The 17,894-nt window shown below is 35.9% G+C and overlaps 3 protein-coding genes across 3 annotated transcripts; 2 read left to right on the forward strand and 1 right to left on the reverse strand.

Annotated features, from left to right (window-relative positions):
- Positions 1-3,121: 3,121 nt before the first annotated feature.
- LOTGIDRAFT_166847 (hypothetical protein) lies at positions 3,122-9,178 on the forward strand (the record flags this gene model as incomplete). Its single annotated transcript, XM_009064289.1, has 9 exons — positions 3,122-3,162; positions 4,267-4,429; positions 5,255-5,312; positions 5,577-5,711; positions 6,347-6,412; positions 6,840-6,993; positions 7,445-7,656; positions 8,108-8,241; positions 8,654-9,178. 9 exons carry the CDS (start codon positions 3,122-3,124, stop codon positions 9,176-9,178), a joined length of 1,488 nt encoding a protein of 495 aa, XP_009062537.1.
- Positions 9,179-10,984: 1,806 nt separating this feature from the next.
- On the reverse strand, positions 10,985-13,588 carry LOTGIDRAFT_166848 (hypothetical protein; the record flags this gene model as incomplete). Its single annotated transcript, XM_009064290.1, has 4 exons — positions 10,985-12,191; positions 12,447-12,526; positions 12,648-12,838; positions 13,531-13,588. The coding sequence occupies 4 exons, from the start codon at positions 13,586-13,588 to the stop codon at positions 10,985-10,987; spliced, it is 1,536 nt and encodes a 511-aa protein (XP_009062538.1).
- A 719-nt stretch (positions 13,589-14,307) lies between these two features.
- LOTGIDRAFT_166849 (hypothetical protein) lies at positions 14,308-15,143 on the forward strand (the record flags this gene model as incomplete). The annotated part of the gene is made up of 2 exons (XM_009064291.1): positions 14,308-14,339; positions 14,663-15,143. The coding sequence occupies 2 exons, from the start codon at positions 14,308-14,310 to the stop codon at positions 15,141-15,143; spliced, it is 513 nt and encodes a 170-aa protein (XP_009062539.1).
- Positions 15,144-17,894: the final 2,751 nt, after the last annotated feature.

A 17,894-nucleotide genomic window follows, 5' to 3' on the forward strand; every position in this document is an offset into this window, starting at 1 on the left:
CGAGAAGGCTGTTGCTGTTTTTTGGAACCATATAATACCCCCCCCCCCCCCCCCTTCTCCAAAAAAACTTAACCTACAATAGTGGTCGAAACCCCAGACACCCCATTCCCATACCCCAGGGGATGAAAACACCCCAGGTTGGGAACTAAGGGACTAGGAAATGATTCGCTGGAATTTCATTGCCATGACCAGTACTCGACTGCAGTAACTGAACTAGATGGGTGGGGTTCCATGAACATTAAGTGGGTTCGGTCCCTCCCAAGGAATTTGTAGGTCAAATAAATACCTCATAATAGAAGATTTTAAGTCTGTAGTTAATGCTATTTATTCATTCATTCATATATTTTTCTAATTTTGTAATTTGGGAATTGAGGGCCGTAGACTTGGTTCAACCAGTCCCTATGGTAGTTGAGCCACTGGTAATGGCTTTGTTTTTTTTTATTGCATGTTTTAGCAGATTTCACTCTCTGACTAAAATGCCAAATAATGTTTCGTTTCGTGATTTGTTCTGCAGGTGTCTCCACTTGCCATCTCACGAAATTGTTATGAATCTTCTACTCAGGGTTTTTTTATAAATCAACCAGTCAAATACTGTTCTACACAAGGTTCAATATTTTTGAAGAATTTAGGAATAGTCTTTATTTAACATTGAGTTATTGTATGTATTATCTCTTTTCCCTTATTTTTATCATTAGCAATGAAATTCCTAATACTTATATAAATAAAAAGTAGAGGTGTTCTTATGACTTTGAAAAATACCAGTTTGTCTCATGTTCATAATTAATTCATAATTAGCTAAATTAGAAGAGAATTACCAGCAAAATTCCAATGAGTGACCTATCAAGAAAGGTCAAAAGGTCTGTTTTTGTTTATCAAGACTGTATATACATGGACATTTATGATTGGTTAAAACTCCTTATTATATGCAATAAGAACATAATGATATGATTAAGAATACATCATAATTCATTAGAAACATCAATTAATCAAATATTTTGCTTAATTTGACACTAAAAAATAAGGAAACCCATCTTTATTACAGTATTTTATGAATTAATATCAAATTATGACAACTTTTGATGTTAAACTTCAACATATCATGAGTTAAAACAGAAACATGGATTCAATTCCCTTTAAAAAGGTGTGAACTTTCCAATACGGGACTTTAGGCATTTGAGCAAAGTAAGCAAATTCACATAACTATATCTGTAGAAAAAACCACAGGGACGTCAAATCTTCGGTTGCCTTTTATCAAAAGTACACTTTTGTGGTTATTTAACATGCATGGACGATCATTTGAGTTTCGTTTTGTTAAAATTAAATAGTACATATAACTATATTTTGAAATGAAAGCGGATATCACAAAGCCCACGATCCGACAGCGTGCAACACACGTGCTTCATATCCCGTTATACATACATAAATACACGCGCTTTCATCGCCTAACCGGAAGTTCCAAACCACAAGACATGGTGGCTGTATACCGTACAAAACAATCTTTATCCAATAAAAAACGAAAGTTTAATTCATCGATAAAATGGGAAGAAAACATCCTTGTCTTTGTGTCTATTTGGATACGAAATAATACTTAATATTTATAACTTATTGTCTAGAACAACAAGGCTGTGTCATTCAAACGAGGAGTGAAAATTGAAATAAAACTTTACGAGTTGAGTTCGAGTGGTTTAATGTATTCACCTCCTTTGCATTTTGATTATTTTTTTACTTCATGGACGTCAGTCGGCTAAAATTGACAACTCAGTCAATGGCGACTAGGGTAACTTACAGTGTATCTTAATTAATGGTTCGTTAATTAGTTTGACTATAGTTTGTTACAAAAGTTTTTGTTAAAAATTTCATATTTAAGATTTGAAAATCAGAATTTCGGTGTAAATGGTTTCCACGTGTGGATTTGTTATAAAAGTTCTGGGTATTAGTAAAAGATTCGTATTTATGTTTTGTAATCAGAATTTTGGTTGGAATGATTTCTATGTTTAATTATGCTATGAAGTGGTAAGGTGACACAGTAGAAGAGAATGGGAGGAAATACATTCTGATCGACACAGGTAAGAAACAGACATTTTATTTTGGTGCCTCGTGATGAATTATAAGATGTTGGAATTGAATTTTCTGGCAATTTAAAGGACGTTTAAATGTCGTTATTGAGAACTCCTTGATAAAAAAGATAAATCTTCTTCTGATATTTTGGCTGATTTGTTTGGTCAGACCTGAATTGATCTGGCTGTATCTCATGATGTTGACCATTGTGGTAGTGGCGGGATCGAATTGTTTTACTTCTAAGGAATGTTTTGCAAGTCATCGTCATGAACTCGCTTGCGGTGGGTTGGTTTATTACTTGTTTGTGTTGTTATTTGTTAGAGTATCAGAACATCTGTTAAATTCCGCGTCCTGATTGGGTCAGAGTTTAAAAGTCTGGTATTAGTCTTGAATAAGTCAATGTTCCTCATTCTTCAAATACTCCGGAAAAGATCAGTATCGTGTAGTAATGTCGGAAATCACTCTGGGTTACTTTCTATAAGGTGGAACATGTTGTACTACGGTTTGCTTAAATAAAAAGCCAGTGTCTTTTGCACTTTGTGTTAGGTCAATGGTTATCAATTCTGATGTAGAAACCTTAAAAAACATAATAAACCAAATTAACGGCTGCATCCACTCCAAACACGGTATCCATTTAAAACGGTAGAACAGTAACAAAGCTTAATATCTGAAACGGTAACAGATTAACCAAATCGGTAACAATAATTTGGTTAAAACGGTAATAAAGCTGCCAATACGGTAAGAAGTCACTGGTTAAAACAGTTACACAATGAACAATTATTCTTAATGATCAGCTCTTACGAAAACTGTCTTTTGTGGTTGTCATTTTAACACCATCATTCTACCCTGGATTAATTGATCAAAAAATCCTTAATTAGAAATAATAACTCCGGTAATTTTACTCTTGCTAAAACAATAAGACGTGTTAGGGTCAATGCCCGATGATTACAAGGGACGGTTCTTAATGGGGGGTGACTCTCATGTAGAGTTAATCCTGGGGGTAGGTATTTAAAGTAGCTATCCCGGGTCAAACTATAATCATACTGGAAGCGAAACGGACAAGATGTTTCTAATCAAACAATCCGCCTCGATCAAATTCAAGGAGTAAGTTTAAAACTTATAGTATCGTTTGTTGATTGTAGTGATGTAGGACTATAGATAAAACTAGAACGGTAAATGAGGGGGAGGGGGTAAGCTTGTTGACTCCGAGTCATAAAATTAGTGGTGTAAGTCGTCTTGAAAGCTGGTCCGAGATGTCCTTCACCCATCTTTTGATCCGTCCCGATCTACACGCTATGAGCTCATAAAATCATAATATTTAACACTACATGCAACTTGCGACGACTGCAATTTGTTATCACGTGTAGGCTAAATTCAATCAATTCACTTGCCGCAAGTTGTTGACAACAGGTGCTTGCTCTCAGACTCTGTCTGCCATCTGGACACGCACTCTCCAGCACCATTTCTCTCAAACTGGAAACATAAAAGAAAAAACAGAAAAGTGTATCAAAATTAATTTGATTTTGGCAATTTCTTTATCTTGTTGCTTACAAGGGACGCCCCCTAATTGGGACAACTCTCGTACAAACTTAATCCAGTCGAGCATGTACATTGTAGAAACGAGACCAAGGGTAAACGTGCGTTTCCATGGTAACATATTTATTCAAGGTTATGATCAAGGTCATTGACCAAATAAAATTATGAATTTATTTATTCTCATAATTTCCCAATAAACTTTTATTTTCATCCTATTTCTATAAATCTCGTTCTAATTTATAATATCTGATCTGTGGTTAATACTTGGATATGAAAGCTACTATAAAATTCGTCTTGGGTAGAAAAATAAAAATTAAAGACCAAACAATTGAGTAAATTCTCGTAAACCTCTCGTATTAAATCTTTATAGAAATTTTATACCTTTATCATGAAAACAACCAGTGCTGGATGGCGAGCAAATGAGCAGGTTAAACTCTATATTTTATAAATTTGTATATAGGTTGGAATTAGACATACCTCACTAGGATTAGCACCAGGTTCGTTAACAATTTATTTAAAGCAATTGCGACAAAACCCAGTGGTATAATAAAGTCCTGTGTATACGGCAACATTTTAACACCATGTATTATTTCACCGCGTAAACAAGGCTTATGAGTTGACATTCAGGTCTACCTTTCAATGTTTAATATCTAATATTGTTTCTACCTTCAGGATGGGGTGGTTCGAAGCGTTTCGAAATCAACAGGGATACACCTGGTATAATGACAGACGGACTGCTGCCCTGTTCGATATCCCACTCGCTGCTGTTACTTACTTCTGCACCTTGGTTGCTATAGCCGTTGTCATAGCAACACTCGGTATCCGCGGGAAAGAGGTAAGATGTATTTTTCATGACGTCACTAATCCCAACCTTGCTTATTGATATGGCCATTGTACATTAGAAAAAACGTTATGTTTAAAGAAATAAAATGTTTGTATTATGCATTACCATAAAATAAGAGACAAGTAGTAATTGTAGTCTACAAAGTCTCGTAATATAGGTCTAGTCATCTTGCAGAAAGTAAAATACTAAAATTCATATTGATCAGAAACTCGATCAGAAAATGTATTATATACGTAGCTTGAAATTTCAATTAAAAATTAAAGAAAAAGCTCGTAGATCCGTTCTATAAACAGAGTTAAAAATCTTCATTCATTAAAATCTCGTAATATCACGGTTATATCTCGTTTAATTCTCATTTTAAATCACGACACATCCGATGAATCTAACGATTTTTTTCTCTGAAATCTTTTCTAAAAACAAGATAAAGAGTCTTTGATTATGCCAATATTAATTCAATATATTACCCCAAAAAGACTTATGCAATCTTGTCCATTTTAACATACTATCTTCCAACTATTAGACATTCGAACAATTGAACGGAAGATAACACAAAACGAAAACGCGAAACCCAAACGTCCGTTAAAATAAGAAGAGTTATTTCTTACATATAGGGGGTGGAGGGGTGGGGGGCCTCCATTTTTGTTCATCTTCAAAGTCTTTATCCTGGTCTAAAGAAGTATTGTATATATGCGAAAATGTGCCTCATGATAATAAAAGTGAAAGTAGAAGCGAGATTTTGACTTTTTATCTTAATCCAAGAGTTAAGATTGATATATCACGAGACAGTATATTTATTATTATGATTGTATTTTGTAGAAATGGGGCGCTGTGGTCAGAACGTTTTATGGAGTAGCTGTAGGTTCTGTTATATTAGGTAACTGTTCATTACAATAATTATTCATATAGAATATAGGACAGACTGTAGCACAGTTGGTTAGAGCATCGGAATCCACCATGACGTCATTTGCTTGGTTACGTTGAACAGAAGCTGGTTGTGGGTTCTAATCCCCAGACTCTTTCACTCTTATTCCAGTCGACCCAGTTGTAAATGGACAAGGACCAGTTGTTTTCCTTGTAAAAAAATGATTTTTTTTAACGGTTTTACGATTTTTTCTAATATTTTATATGTATATTTCAGTAAGCCTGTACGGACATTGTTGGTTAATGGGAAAAGTTCACATAACCAGTTCTTATATATACAGATCACGTGATCAATTTTCAGGCGATGTTGGTATTGAAATTGGTCTACATAGTGCCAATGTAACGTTAAGAGGTTTGTCACATTTTTATATCTTTTCTGACTTCCGGAGTGATGTTATGTCTTATAAGCAGGTCAGTAGCTACAAAGGGGCAAAAGGGTCGCAAAAAATGGATTCCCCTCACCCTCACCAAAAACAAAAATAAGAAAAAAAAGAATTCTGTTAACGAACCAATTCCATTACTACAATTAAACACCATACACCATTGTTTCTCCGAATATATTACTTGCCCCTCCGAATATATTACTTGCCCCTCCGAATATATTACTTGCCCCTCCGAATATATTACTTGCCCCTCCGAATATATTACTTACGAATATATTACTTGCCCCTCCGAATATATTACTTGCCCCTCCGAATATATTACTTGCCCCTACGAATATATTACTTGCCCCTCCGAATATATTACTTGCCCCTCCGAATATATTACTTACGAATATATTACTTGCCCCTCCGAATATATTACTTGCCCCTCCGAATATATTACTTGCCCCTCCTAACAATCCATCTAAGAGACCGATGCTGAAAAGGTCGTTCTATTTAAATTCATGTACAAATTCAGATGAATAACATTAATGATCGATTTCATTGTTACAGTCTCTAAATGTAAAATTTCATAAATTCGCACTGGTTCTTTTTGTATTTTCAGGATATTTTGGTGAGGTTGGTAGACGAGGGGAGGTAATCTACTCAGAAGCTTTACCATGGGCAGATTGTAAGTATCTCTTTAAAACAACCACTTCATCGTATCATATCACATTTCATATTTCGGATGTGTTGCACCGTAGAAAAATAATCGTCTTAACGACCAAACAAATATTCATAATGTTTTAAATTTTACAAGGACTGATTTTACGCTGTTATGTTTTGAAAATAAGAACACGAAATTGTTAAATGATATAAATATCGACTCAAAACCTGACACACAGCATGTAGAACATTAAAGGGAAATGACTCCAACTAAGAAGAAAGGTTCTCATTTAAACCTGGTCAATGTATCTGCATATAGTTTGCAATACTCCGACATATGAAGGTGTGTCCAAAGCAGCAACCTTTCTACCGCGGTCAGATATGGCGTGAGGAGAGTATCTCATATTACACCTAATACCCAACTGTAATATATATTGTAATTTTGTTTTCAGATGGCAAAGAAGAAGGTCAAATGGAGTCCTATCTCTCTCGAGGTCTACCTGATCCTATTTTGAGGGTTGCAGCTTACCTCTGTACTGATTCTGGAGGACTGAGATGGGCTCGTGGTTTTCATATGGCAGGCAATCTGTCCTGTATTCTTCTTTGGTACGTCCATCATTTGTTTAAAAACTCTGATTGAAATATAAACAGTCAAGCAAATAAAATATTAAATCAGCCTGCGTCCCAACTGTAATTGGACAAGTACAGGTCTTTAGACAACTGACCTATATAACTCAGCCTGCAACCCAACTGAAGTTAGACAAGTAGAACTTATTCTCAACGTTTGTTAAAAGAAGTGTTCTTGGGGCCATTGATATTTGTGCACATCGGGTCTGATTCAAAGCATACAAACGACCAATGGAACTTTATTTTAGTACTAGTCTAGATAGTAATGTATACAATATACCTTTGACTTTTATAAATTAAATACGTCATTTACTATTTAATTTACATATTTTTACGATAAGTCTCATTGCACACTGCATAGCGTCCCTCGTCTTTAGTTTCTAAATATGAAACTCTGTTTTACTTAATTTTTCTTCTGTTTATTTTACAGGACTGCCTTTGCATTCTGGATTTTAACCAACATCTTGCTGTTCAGTGTAATTGTTTATGGTGCCTACTCTATGGTCCTCACTGGAATAACCATGCTATTGGCTAGTATTGTATATCACGTGTGTCAGCCTAGCCAATCATTAGCGGTACATTTTGATGACGTGGTATTAAGAACGAGTTATGGATGGTGTTTTTGGCTGACACTTGTTACAGGTAAGGGTTTCGTTATTCTTAAAGTTACGATATGACAAGTAACAAGTCAAACAGGATTCAGTAGGGACACAGGTTGAAATAGATCTGTTGTCTGAAGGGATACTTATTGAAATAGATCTGTTGTCTGAAGGGATACTTATTGAAATAGATCTGTTGTCTGAAGATCTTTACTTGTCAAACTTCAGTAGAGACACAGGCTGAAAAAGATCAGTTGACTGAAGGGATACTTATTGAAAAAGATCAGTTGTCTGAAGATCGCAAAGCAGGATAGAATAGAGTCTTTTACGGGTACAGATAAACGAGATCACATGGTCACAGCATAAAATAGGTGGCCACGTCAACAGCTTTCTCATCTCTTGTCAATAGATTTTCCTTTATCAATAAGTTGAAAACATGTGGTCAGCCTTAAATTTTACCCCTGTTGCTATATTTCCCTGTGTTATATTTTCAGGTGGCCTAACGATAGTTATTGGTACAGTGTTGTTGCTAGTTGACCATTTTATGCCGAAGAAAACAGCCGAGTTTTTTCGAGTAGAAATAAGTATTGGAGACGAGGAAAGATATGATAGTTTAATGTCTTTAAATGTAAGTCATTTAACTGTATTCAGAGGAATTGTAAAGATTTCTTTTTTGCTTTTGTGCATGATTTGTGGATTCCAATTAACCTCCAGATTACTGGTTCCTGGATTAACAGAAAACCGAATATGGCGTCACTTACGCAAGAGGATTATTATTGATATAATTTCTGTATTGTGTTGTTTTCGAAAGTTGATTTGCTCAGAAGCAAAAACGTCGGTTCCAAAGTCAAACCATCAACTAACTGATCGATGTGTCTCCATGCCGTCTTCTAAAATGATTCGTCAGTTCTGATGCCTCTTATCTAAATAAAACAGATCATTGTCAATTGGCGATGTAGATGGATTACGATGTTGCATGTCTGATTGAGACTGAACATTTTATTTTCTGTTAATCAAATTTGAATTATAATATGTTACAGGATCCTGGAAGAAAACAAAGTGTATACACAATCGGTGATAATAGAAGAGCCAGCATATTTTCAACTAATCAGAATAGACGCACATCCATCTTCACAGACACACCCGTGCGTCGTATCTCACCGTCCAGTTGGGGGTCGTCCATTAATCCGAACCAAGCCATCTCTAATCGCTCGACGTCCAGTCCCGCCATCTTCAAATTCGAATCTGACAAAATCGTAGAAGAGGACGAGGAAAATAGAGAGGAGAAGAAAGACAATAACACAAAAGAGCACGTGCATGTTACTATTGACCCAGAAACATCGTCTAATAGTGATAAAGCTTCGGTTGGTGAAAATCACGTGGTTCATATTGAAGACAAGCGATTGGATGATAGTAAAATAACAACGTCACAATATGGCGTCACAACTATTAATATTGGTTCTGACAGAACTTTGAGTCATTCGTCAGATTCCGGAAACGAAGGCTCGGAAAATAATTCATCTTTTCACCAATTGGACGTCCATAGTTTAAATTCAACCACGTGACAATTTTCGAATATTTAAATTTTTGAATTTTCTAATATCGTGATAGTGCGAATGTTGTGATGACTGTTGATGATTGAACCTTGTGCCAAAAAGTGTTCTAATTTGCATAATGGTTTCAAGTGATTTGATTGGTGCTTAAGCTAATAGCGTCAATAGTTTAATGAAGTCACTTGATTGCTGACAAGTGTTTGATTGTTGACTGATTATTGAGATGTAGATTGTGATTGTAGACCAATTGATATAAACGATACTAGACTTTTGAAATGGAGGTCTAGAATATAAGACGATACTACTGAAATCCAAGACATGACAATTTTTTTAACAAGAAACACGGTACCCAGTCCGGGAACTGAAAGGATTCCAAGTCTTATTATACAAGGTTCTTGGTTTATCGAAAAGATTTGCGATCATATTAGTACATTACTGTCTCCTTGCACGTGCTCATTTTGCCTTTTTATTTAATCACGAATTCCCTATTTTAATGACTGTAGATCTTTATATATCTCTCTGGTAAACACCACTGGTTGTGCTGACCTTTCGGTGATATCAGCCTATCTTCAGCATGAAATTAAGTTTTCTCAGCCATATCGATAGATTTACTTTCACTTTATTCTTGATGAACGCAGCTACATTTTCGAATAACCAGTCATATTGTAAATTGATATAATTAAAAAATGATTAATTGGAAACTTGTTGAACAAGACTATAAATAATAATAAAGGAAAGAAGAGACTGGTTAATACGATCTACAGTATTTATTTGTTTTTATTATTGTTGTGATAGTTTAGTTTAAAAACAAAATTATAATATTTTAGAGTTATTCCCCTTTTAATAAATCATTTCTATCTTATTTCACTTTTCCTATGGACATAATCCCACCCCTTACCTTTTGACCTAGAATAAACAGATCTTACACCCACAATCACCATTTCTGAATATCTGAATTTCATTCTAGTGATAAGAGATACTTTTCATAATGACAGTTCTATAACCTGTTCTTCTATGATAAAATTAAGCCTGCTGTAGGCAAAACTGGTGGTTAGAATTTCTCACACGATTTCACTGCGTAGCATTTCTGCCAACATGGTGTTCATTTTGTGGAAGGGTTCATTTCAATTCCGTATCACAATACATGTGATTAAAATTTTGCAGATCGAGGGAGATAACTCTTGATGTGTCATGTTGGAGAAGTCCTCAAGACTATGGCTATGTACTGAGTCATCAGGTAAGGGTAGGCGAGGGCAAATAGGGACCACAGAATTGCCATGGGGAATGATAGTGCCTGGTAATTAAGACACCATAGAGAAATTTGAAACTGGAGTGGGATGGAAGGGATAAACTGCTGCTATTATATTTTATGGACATGAATAATTTCAACTTATTATCAACTAAAAAATATCACATTTTATTGAACAAGAAGGAATAACAGAAAACAGTGGAAAAATAAATTGTAACATATAGTCAAGAGTGTGTGCAATCGACCGAGTACAAAATACTTAAATCTGCCATCAAGCCAATTGGTTATTAATAGAGATAGAGCTTGATAACCGAGACCGGGGTTACATACAGGGAGAGACTGACTTAAACAGGGAGACAACTGTGAAAGCTGAATTCCAAATGCAACATCTCTCTGGTGCGGGCCATAGTCTAGAAATAAAGTGCTTCCCTATACAGTACCACAATTTGCGCCTCCACTGTGGGTTGTTTCTCGAAGGTTGTTTCTCGAGTTGTAGAAGCACGGTAAGCGAATCTGCTGAATAGGATAACGGGATAGATTTTAACGTCATTACCCATAGCGTGCCTGTATCACATAATTCGACACGTGGAGGATTTCTTTTCTGTCCCTTTTGGGACATCGAAGTTGACGTCAGATTCTGTTTCTCGATCTGTGATGCTCGCATTTTCTACATCACTTTCAACTTCGTCATCCGTCTTCGTTTCTGATTCAATGTTATTTTCCTTGGGAGATTCCTCCTTTTCTGTATCACCCAAATCATTCTGAGAAGTTAAGCCCAAGACGGCTTTTTCTGTCTCCTCGCGAGCTGCTTTTTGTTGGGCCAGTTTCTTCTGAATATCCCGATTCGCCATCTTGTAGATCTTCAAGGTATTACCGGGCTTCAGCGAGTCGTTTTTACGAACCATGGATTTTGGAGATTGTGATTCGACAGGCTTTTTCTTTATTCTTGAGAAGATGTCATCTACTGGTGGTTTGGGTTCGGGATAGGACAGAATTGTGTTTACTGCTACGTCAACCGTTGTAACTTCTGCTGATGTGTCACCAGAAACAGATTCATTTGTCGTAGCCGTATGGGGACCTGACATTGATATTGTACTAGTATGGTACTCTGGGACGTCTAATAATAAGTTCCTAGGTTTATTTGTCTGTTTATCTTCCGCCACCATGGATTTGGATTGGTTAATCTGGTCATCTTCAACAGACTTTACACTGATTGTACCCGGAGGCTTCAATGATGGTGATTTTGGAGCAATTTTTCCATTGTTGTTCAAACCAACAATAGTACTCTGTTTCGCACTGACGTCTGAACTTTGTCTCGAGTTTCTATCATTGGTGATCCCTAAACTTTTGTTGGCACTAGCAACAGATCGTTCACTTCCGGTTTTAGAAACAGCATTTCTTGTTTTCAGATTAGAACCATTGTTCTTTAACCAGTTCTTAACAACCTTTTCAGTTTTCAAACCAACATTTCCGCTTTTCGAAACAGTACTTCCGGCTTTAGAACCAACACTTCCGGGTTTTGAAACAGTGGTACTTTTCGAGTTCACAAACGAGTTTGTGTTAGAACTGGTAGCAGACGAGACTAGCGACTCGGAATGATCGGAGGACGTGTCGTCGTGCTTGACTTCAACTATGGGCACAGGTGTCGCAGTTCTGTCACGTGACTTACAACAACAGCAACAGTATCTATCCTCGTCAGTCGTCTCCTTATCTCTCTTGTACCACGCTGGTAGCCCAGTTCCTCTTCCCTTCTTCTTCTTTCTTTTACTTTTAGGCCTGGAATATACAAATGAATGGAGGTGAAATCGAGTTTGACGTCCTACTGTTCTGCATCGCTAAAACTAATAATAGTTTCAAGGCAAAATATTCTCACTGTGAATGATTTAGGAGGCCATTTCACGAATCTTGTTTGTCTACTTCAGCTGTAACTGTGGAGAATTTAAGAATTCTTGGCTTTGAAGTAGGATTTTGATTTAAATAAGCAAATGTTATATGGCGATATTGAAATTTATTAAATAGATTTCAACTTACACAATATTTTGATCACAGATACAAACATGAGGTACGGGATTTTTACTGCAGGGTTTTCCTTCTGTTTGGTTTCCACGGTTCTGAAAAATTCAATTTGGAATGAAAAATTTGAACAGAATAGCAAAAAGCCATTATTTCAATCATATCAACTACTTGACTGGTATTTTAGTCAAAACGTCAATTGTTGATAATTTAACTCACCCATTGTTTCCATAGTAACCGATTTTCCTCTAAATTTACCGCATGTTCTTGTAATAACATATTCGTCTCAATCACCTTCCACATGGGTTTGTCTTTCTCCCCTACCCCACTAGCCAGATACAATTCTTCTCGTAGGTTATGGTTGATAAAGGCGTTGATGAGTTCGAGTCTTCTCTCTAATTGGTATTCACCTGAAACGATATACAGTTTAGTAGACAATATTTCATTCATACGAAATATAAGAATCATGGTAAAATAGCTCGACAACGCAGACACAACCAAGCCACTCAAAATGATAGATTTGATGTCATCAAGGATAGAGTCAGACACAAAATGTTGTATAATATGGGAGCTGATCCGACCAATTTTTTTAGTCGGTAGTTTTTACGAATTTTACCATGACAAAAGCCAAATTTGCTATAACTGTTAGCATCAATAGAAAGCTGAACTATTTAATGAGTCCATTTATACATTTCCAGATAGTCTACAATATCGCTGCCGATATCACATCTGGGGAACTGGGGAGGACTAGAGATGTCGGCTATAGGTATAGGTGTAGGACTTAATGATAGGTAACATAAGTATATTAATTGGTTAATCCACTGAATACACCCAATTGAAGCTACCCGTGACACTTTTCAGAATTGAAATCAGATGTCGTGTAAGTTTGTAACCAAAGTAATAAAGGATGGGAGTCAAATTAAAAGATCTATCAATTGTAAAAGGAATATTTAGAAAACTTTAATCTGATTCACCAAAGCATTAATGAGTGAATGAATGAATAAATGAATGAATTTATGGAATGGAATGGAATGAATGAATGTAGAGTTACTTGAATGAATGAATGTATGAATGAATGAACGAAATAAATGACGATCCTTACTTCTTACTACTCTGTATACAGCATTCTTAAATCGAGATCGAGCTTTTGTCGCCGCCATCTTGGATATAGCAACAGGCTGTTGATTAAAAACGAAGCAAAACTTCAAACTTTGTAAACGAGGACGAATAATAACACAAAACTCTTATACCATTCGATATTTTAGTTTACACCTAATGATTAATCTTGCCAGTTTATTGAAGTGTTTTTTCACGTGATTAATTTGCATCTATATTTATTTTGTATTCGAGAGATCCGCTTGGTTCCACATTTCTACAACATTTAATGAAAAATGTATTATGTACGAGCAAAAGAAAGAAGTACAATGTTTAAAAAATCTAGATCACTGAATAACAATGCACACAAAGATATCTGCTTGATGGTTGGTATGAATAACTGACAATCCATAAAACTGTGAAAGGCAAAATCCTAGGAATATAAGTCGACAGCAGCCCCAGACGATTGGGTGTCATTTAAAATCTAGCAGGCAACACGGTCACAATATAACAATTTATCAGAATGTTTTAACAAAAGATAGATTCAGGGCTACGGATCCTTCAAGCTTTATCACACACGAAATCAAGATATCACGAATGCTCACAAATCTGCTTTGGAGAAACAAATTTCTCCAGAACAACAGATCTACAATTAGTAACAATCAGAATATTCTAGAAACATTGAGTCTTCAGGTCTATTAAAGAAAATAGAAATTCGCTAAAACACCAAATCTACTGGATCAAATTCACAACATATCACAAGTAAGTTCATTAAGAGCCCAAAATGGTAATATACTATCTTGGTCTACTAGACCAGTCAAGTTGTTGACCGAATGGACATAAACCCAGTTTCCATCTAACAAGACACATGAATAATAGAACTGCCTTTAGTCTGTCCCTCAGAATCAGCTATCACTGCGGCCATTTACTCGTATAATACATGGAAACCAACTCGACAACACTTTCGTTCCCTCAACAACCGTTCCGCAATATTCCCCACCACAAAAACATTGGCATATCGTCACGGTCAATAAGTAACGTATTAATAAATAAATAACAACATGAGAAAGGTTCCTGTTTCAATATCAAACGTCAATGACTCGTCAATGTCTCGTAACGAAGCCATATCTTTAACTTAGGGGAATTAGAAGAGAAGAGAAGAGAACAGCAGAGGAGAGGAGAGGAGAGGAGAGGAGAGGAGAGGAGAGGAGAAGAGAAGAGAAGAGAAGAGAAGAGAAGAGAAGAGAAGAGAAGAGAAAAGAAGAGAAGAGAGCAGAGGAGAGCAGAGGAGAGCAGAGGAGAGGAAGAGAGGAGAAGAGAAGAGAAGAGAAGAGAAGAGGAGAGGAGAGGAGAGGAGAGGAGAAGAGAAGAGAAGAGAAGAGAAGAGAAGAGAAGAGAAGAGAAGAGAAAAGAAGAGAAGAGAGCAGAGGAGAGCAGAGGAGAGCAGAGGAGAGGAAGAGAGGAGAAGAGAAGAGAAGAGAAGAGAAGAGGAGAGGAGTGGAGAGGAGAGGAGAAGAGAAGAGAAGAGAAGAGAAGATAAGAGAAGAGAAGAGAAGAGAAGAGAAGAGGAACAGAACAGAACAGAACAGAAGAGAACAGAAGAGAAGAGCAGAAAAATAAGAAGAATAGAATAGAATCGAACAGAAGAAGATTTAACAGGAGAGGATTTAACAGAACAGAAGAGAATTTAACAGAACAGGAGAGGATTTAACAGAACAAGAGATGATTTAACAGAACAGGAGAGGATTTAACAGAACAGGAGAGGATTTAACAGAACAGGAGAGAATTTAACAGAACAGGAGAGAATTTAACAGAACAGGAGAGGATTTAACAGAACAGGAGAGGATTTAACAGAACAGGAGAGAATTTAACAGAACAGGAGAGAATTTAACAGAACAGGAGAGGATTTAACAGAACAGGAGAGAATTTAACAGAACAGGAGAGAATTTAACAGAACATGAGAGGAATTAGCCTGTTAGCTGGACATCTCAATCACATCTATCACCAGAAAACAACAAAATACTTACGAACATTCTGAAGAGGTATCTCAAAGGTCTTCTCGTTGACTTCCGGTACGGTCTTCGGCTGGTTTCTAAGATACCTCATCCTGTGTGGACGTCTCGTCACTTCCGGTGCCTCTGTCATCTTTAGTTTTGTAGCCTTAGTACCAATATGATTACAATCTCTCACTATTATTTTCTATTAACATCAAGGATATCTGCCAATAAAAAACCGAAGTATAACGATCCGAAATCCGAAACCCGAAACCCAAAACGAAAAACAACAGTACATACAACTTTTCATATAAAGAAGTATATCAATTATAAATGAGTAAGTGTTTCAAATAAAAAGTTGTATCAGGTGCCTAGAAAACTACGCATACCCTGCTTGGCTTCACATCCGTCATTGCAGCTCACACAAAAATGGAAATAAAAGAATTTAGTGCTAGATTATCTACCTTGATTTCTGTTGTCACGCGGTTATGATTCTTAGAGCTTCAAATTCTTATCATTCTCCTCGATTACTGTTTTTTGTTTTATGAAATCGATGCAATGTGTAACACTGTGTACAATGCATCTTCACATGTCGAGCTATTCGGTATAACGGCAGATAGACAATAAAACATCGTGTAATTGAGGGCTCTAATTGACTGTATTCGTTTATGTACAGTCCAATCAAATCGCCACATTTACAAACTTCCGTGATGCAAGAAAAGTGCGTCATGATGTCACAGGCAAACATAAAATAATCTAATGGTAACATTACTTTGGAACTTTGAAATCAACAAAATAAAAACGGAGAATTTTAACGCAATAAGGACTGAAACTATATCCGAGTACATCACCTTACATCAAAGTAAAGATAATATTTTACACCAGAGACTTTTTCAAAACAGTAAGAGTTTGATCTGTTATATTAAACCACTCTGGAGATTTGAAATGTTATTAAAAATATATTCATTTTTAAAGTGTATTGAGAAATCTCCAATATCAGTAAATTATTCAACGTTTCTCTCTGTTAAATTCAAATAGTACATTTGTCAGAGTGAAATAAACACTATAGAAGTTGTTCGCTACATCCATTTCAACAATGGAACCTGAGTCATGTAATGTGCTAACAAATTATCGTGTCCTAGTAGCATGAAGATCGTTATACTCTGTTGGGTACTTTATACATTGTTTAGGTCCTGGTTTTTTCAACAGTCCTCTCGGGCCAGTCACCGAATTTGGTTAAATTAAAAAAAAGCTAATAAAAACAGACCGAAAGTTTGTTTTAATCTAAGAATACCCTTCACCTATAAGAACTTAACTACAAACTACCTGCTAGAAAGAACATACAAAATAAAATACATATTCTTCAGTGGACTTACCTAGTAATACATCAATAAATCTGAAAAATATAACTTCAAGAAACAGTCCATCAAACTACATGTAAAAGTTATCAGCGGAAAACCCTTACAATATTGCACGACAGCACTCAACTATAATGAAAATATTTCGTTGATAAGATTACTCCTTGGTTGATTTGAAACACATAGAAAGTTTTTCACATCTCTGAATCCTTACAATGTTTACCCAAAGCTACAGAGAACTGTTCTGCCCGGTAACAGTTTCAGTTATCATACAGTTTTCAGCAACAATAACTACTTCTGTTCTGTCTACAATAGCAGTTTTTCTCGGTTGTCTTTACTTATAATAGTCAATTCTAAATACTTACAACAATAGTTTATACATTGATCTGAAAGGATGGTTTAATGGTTTATTATTTTAGATGAGGTCCGTGTACTATTTGTTCTCACTGTCCTGTATACTGAGCTAGAGATAAATAAATAAATAATGCTCGACACATTCAATTTCAATAATACGGGGAAATTGTATTGGAGTAGTTGTTTTGCACGTCGGAGGACGATTTAAAATCATAAACAAGAACAGTCCATTCCGTTTTGAGGTATAATAAGTATATATTCAAGCTATGCAAGTCAGGCATTGATCTTCATCATCCAGCCCCTCTCTGTCTATGAGTCTGGGCGTCAGAGGCTAATCAAGCAAAGAATTCATTAACAATTGATTATATTATCTAACATGTTAATGGAATCTCGAAATGCAGAAATAACAATAATGACTTGTTTAGCTTACGTTGTGAATCCCATAAACATATTGAATGAAATATTAATACGCTTGTATATTGCATAAACAGTATAGCTATGTCTCTGATATCATCAAATAAACCTTCGTGGAAGCTCTGAGTTGACCAACCTATGTATCTAATATATGATATCATATTATGTCGATCCTCCTTAATGTATGTCGAGTTGACAAACCTAAATACAAAATAAACATAATTAGCTATGTGAACTCTCTGAAAGGGATG

This window comes from Lottia gigantea (genome assembly GCF_000327385.1).
Source record: "Lottia gigantea unplaced genomic scaffold LOTGIsca_61, whole genome shotgun sequence".
In the NCBI taxonomy this organism is placed as follows: Eukaryota; Metazoa; Mollusca; class Gastropoda; family Lottiidae; genus Lottia; species Lottia gigantea.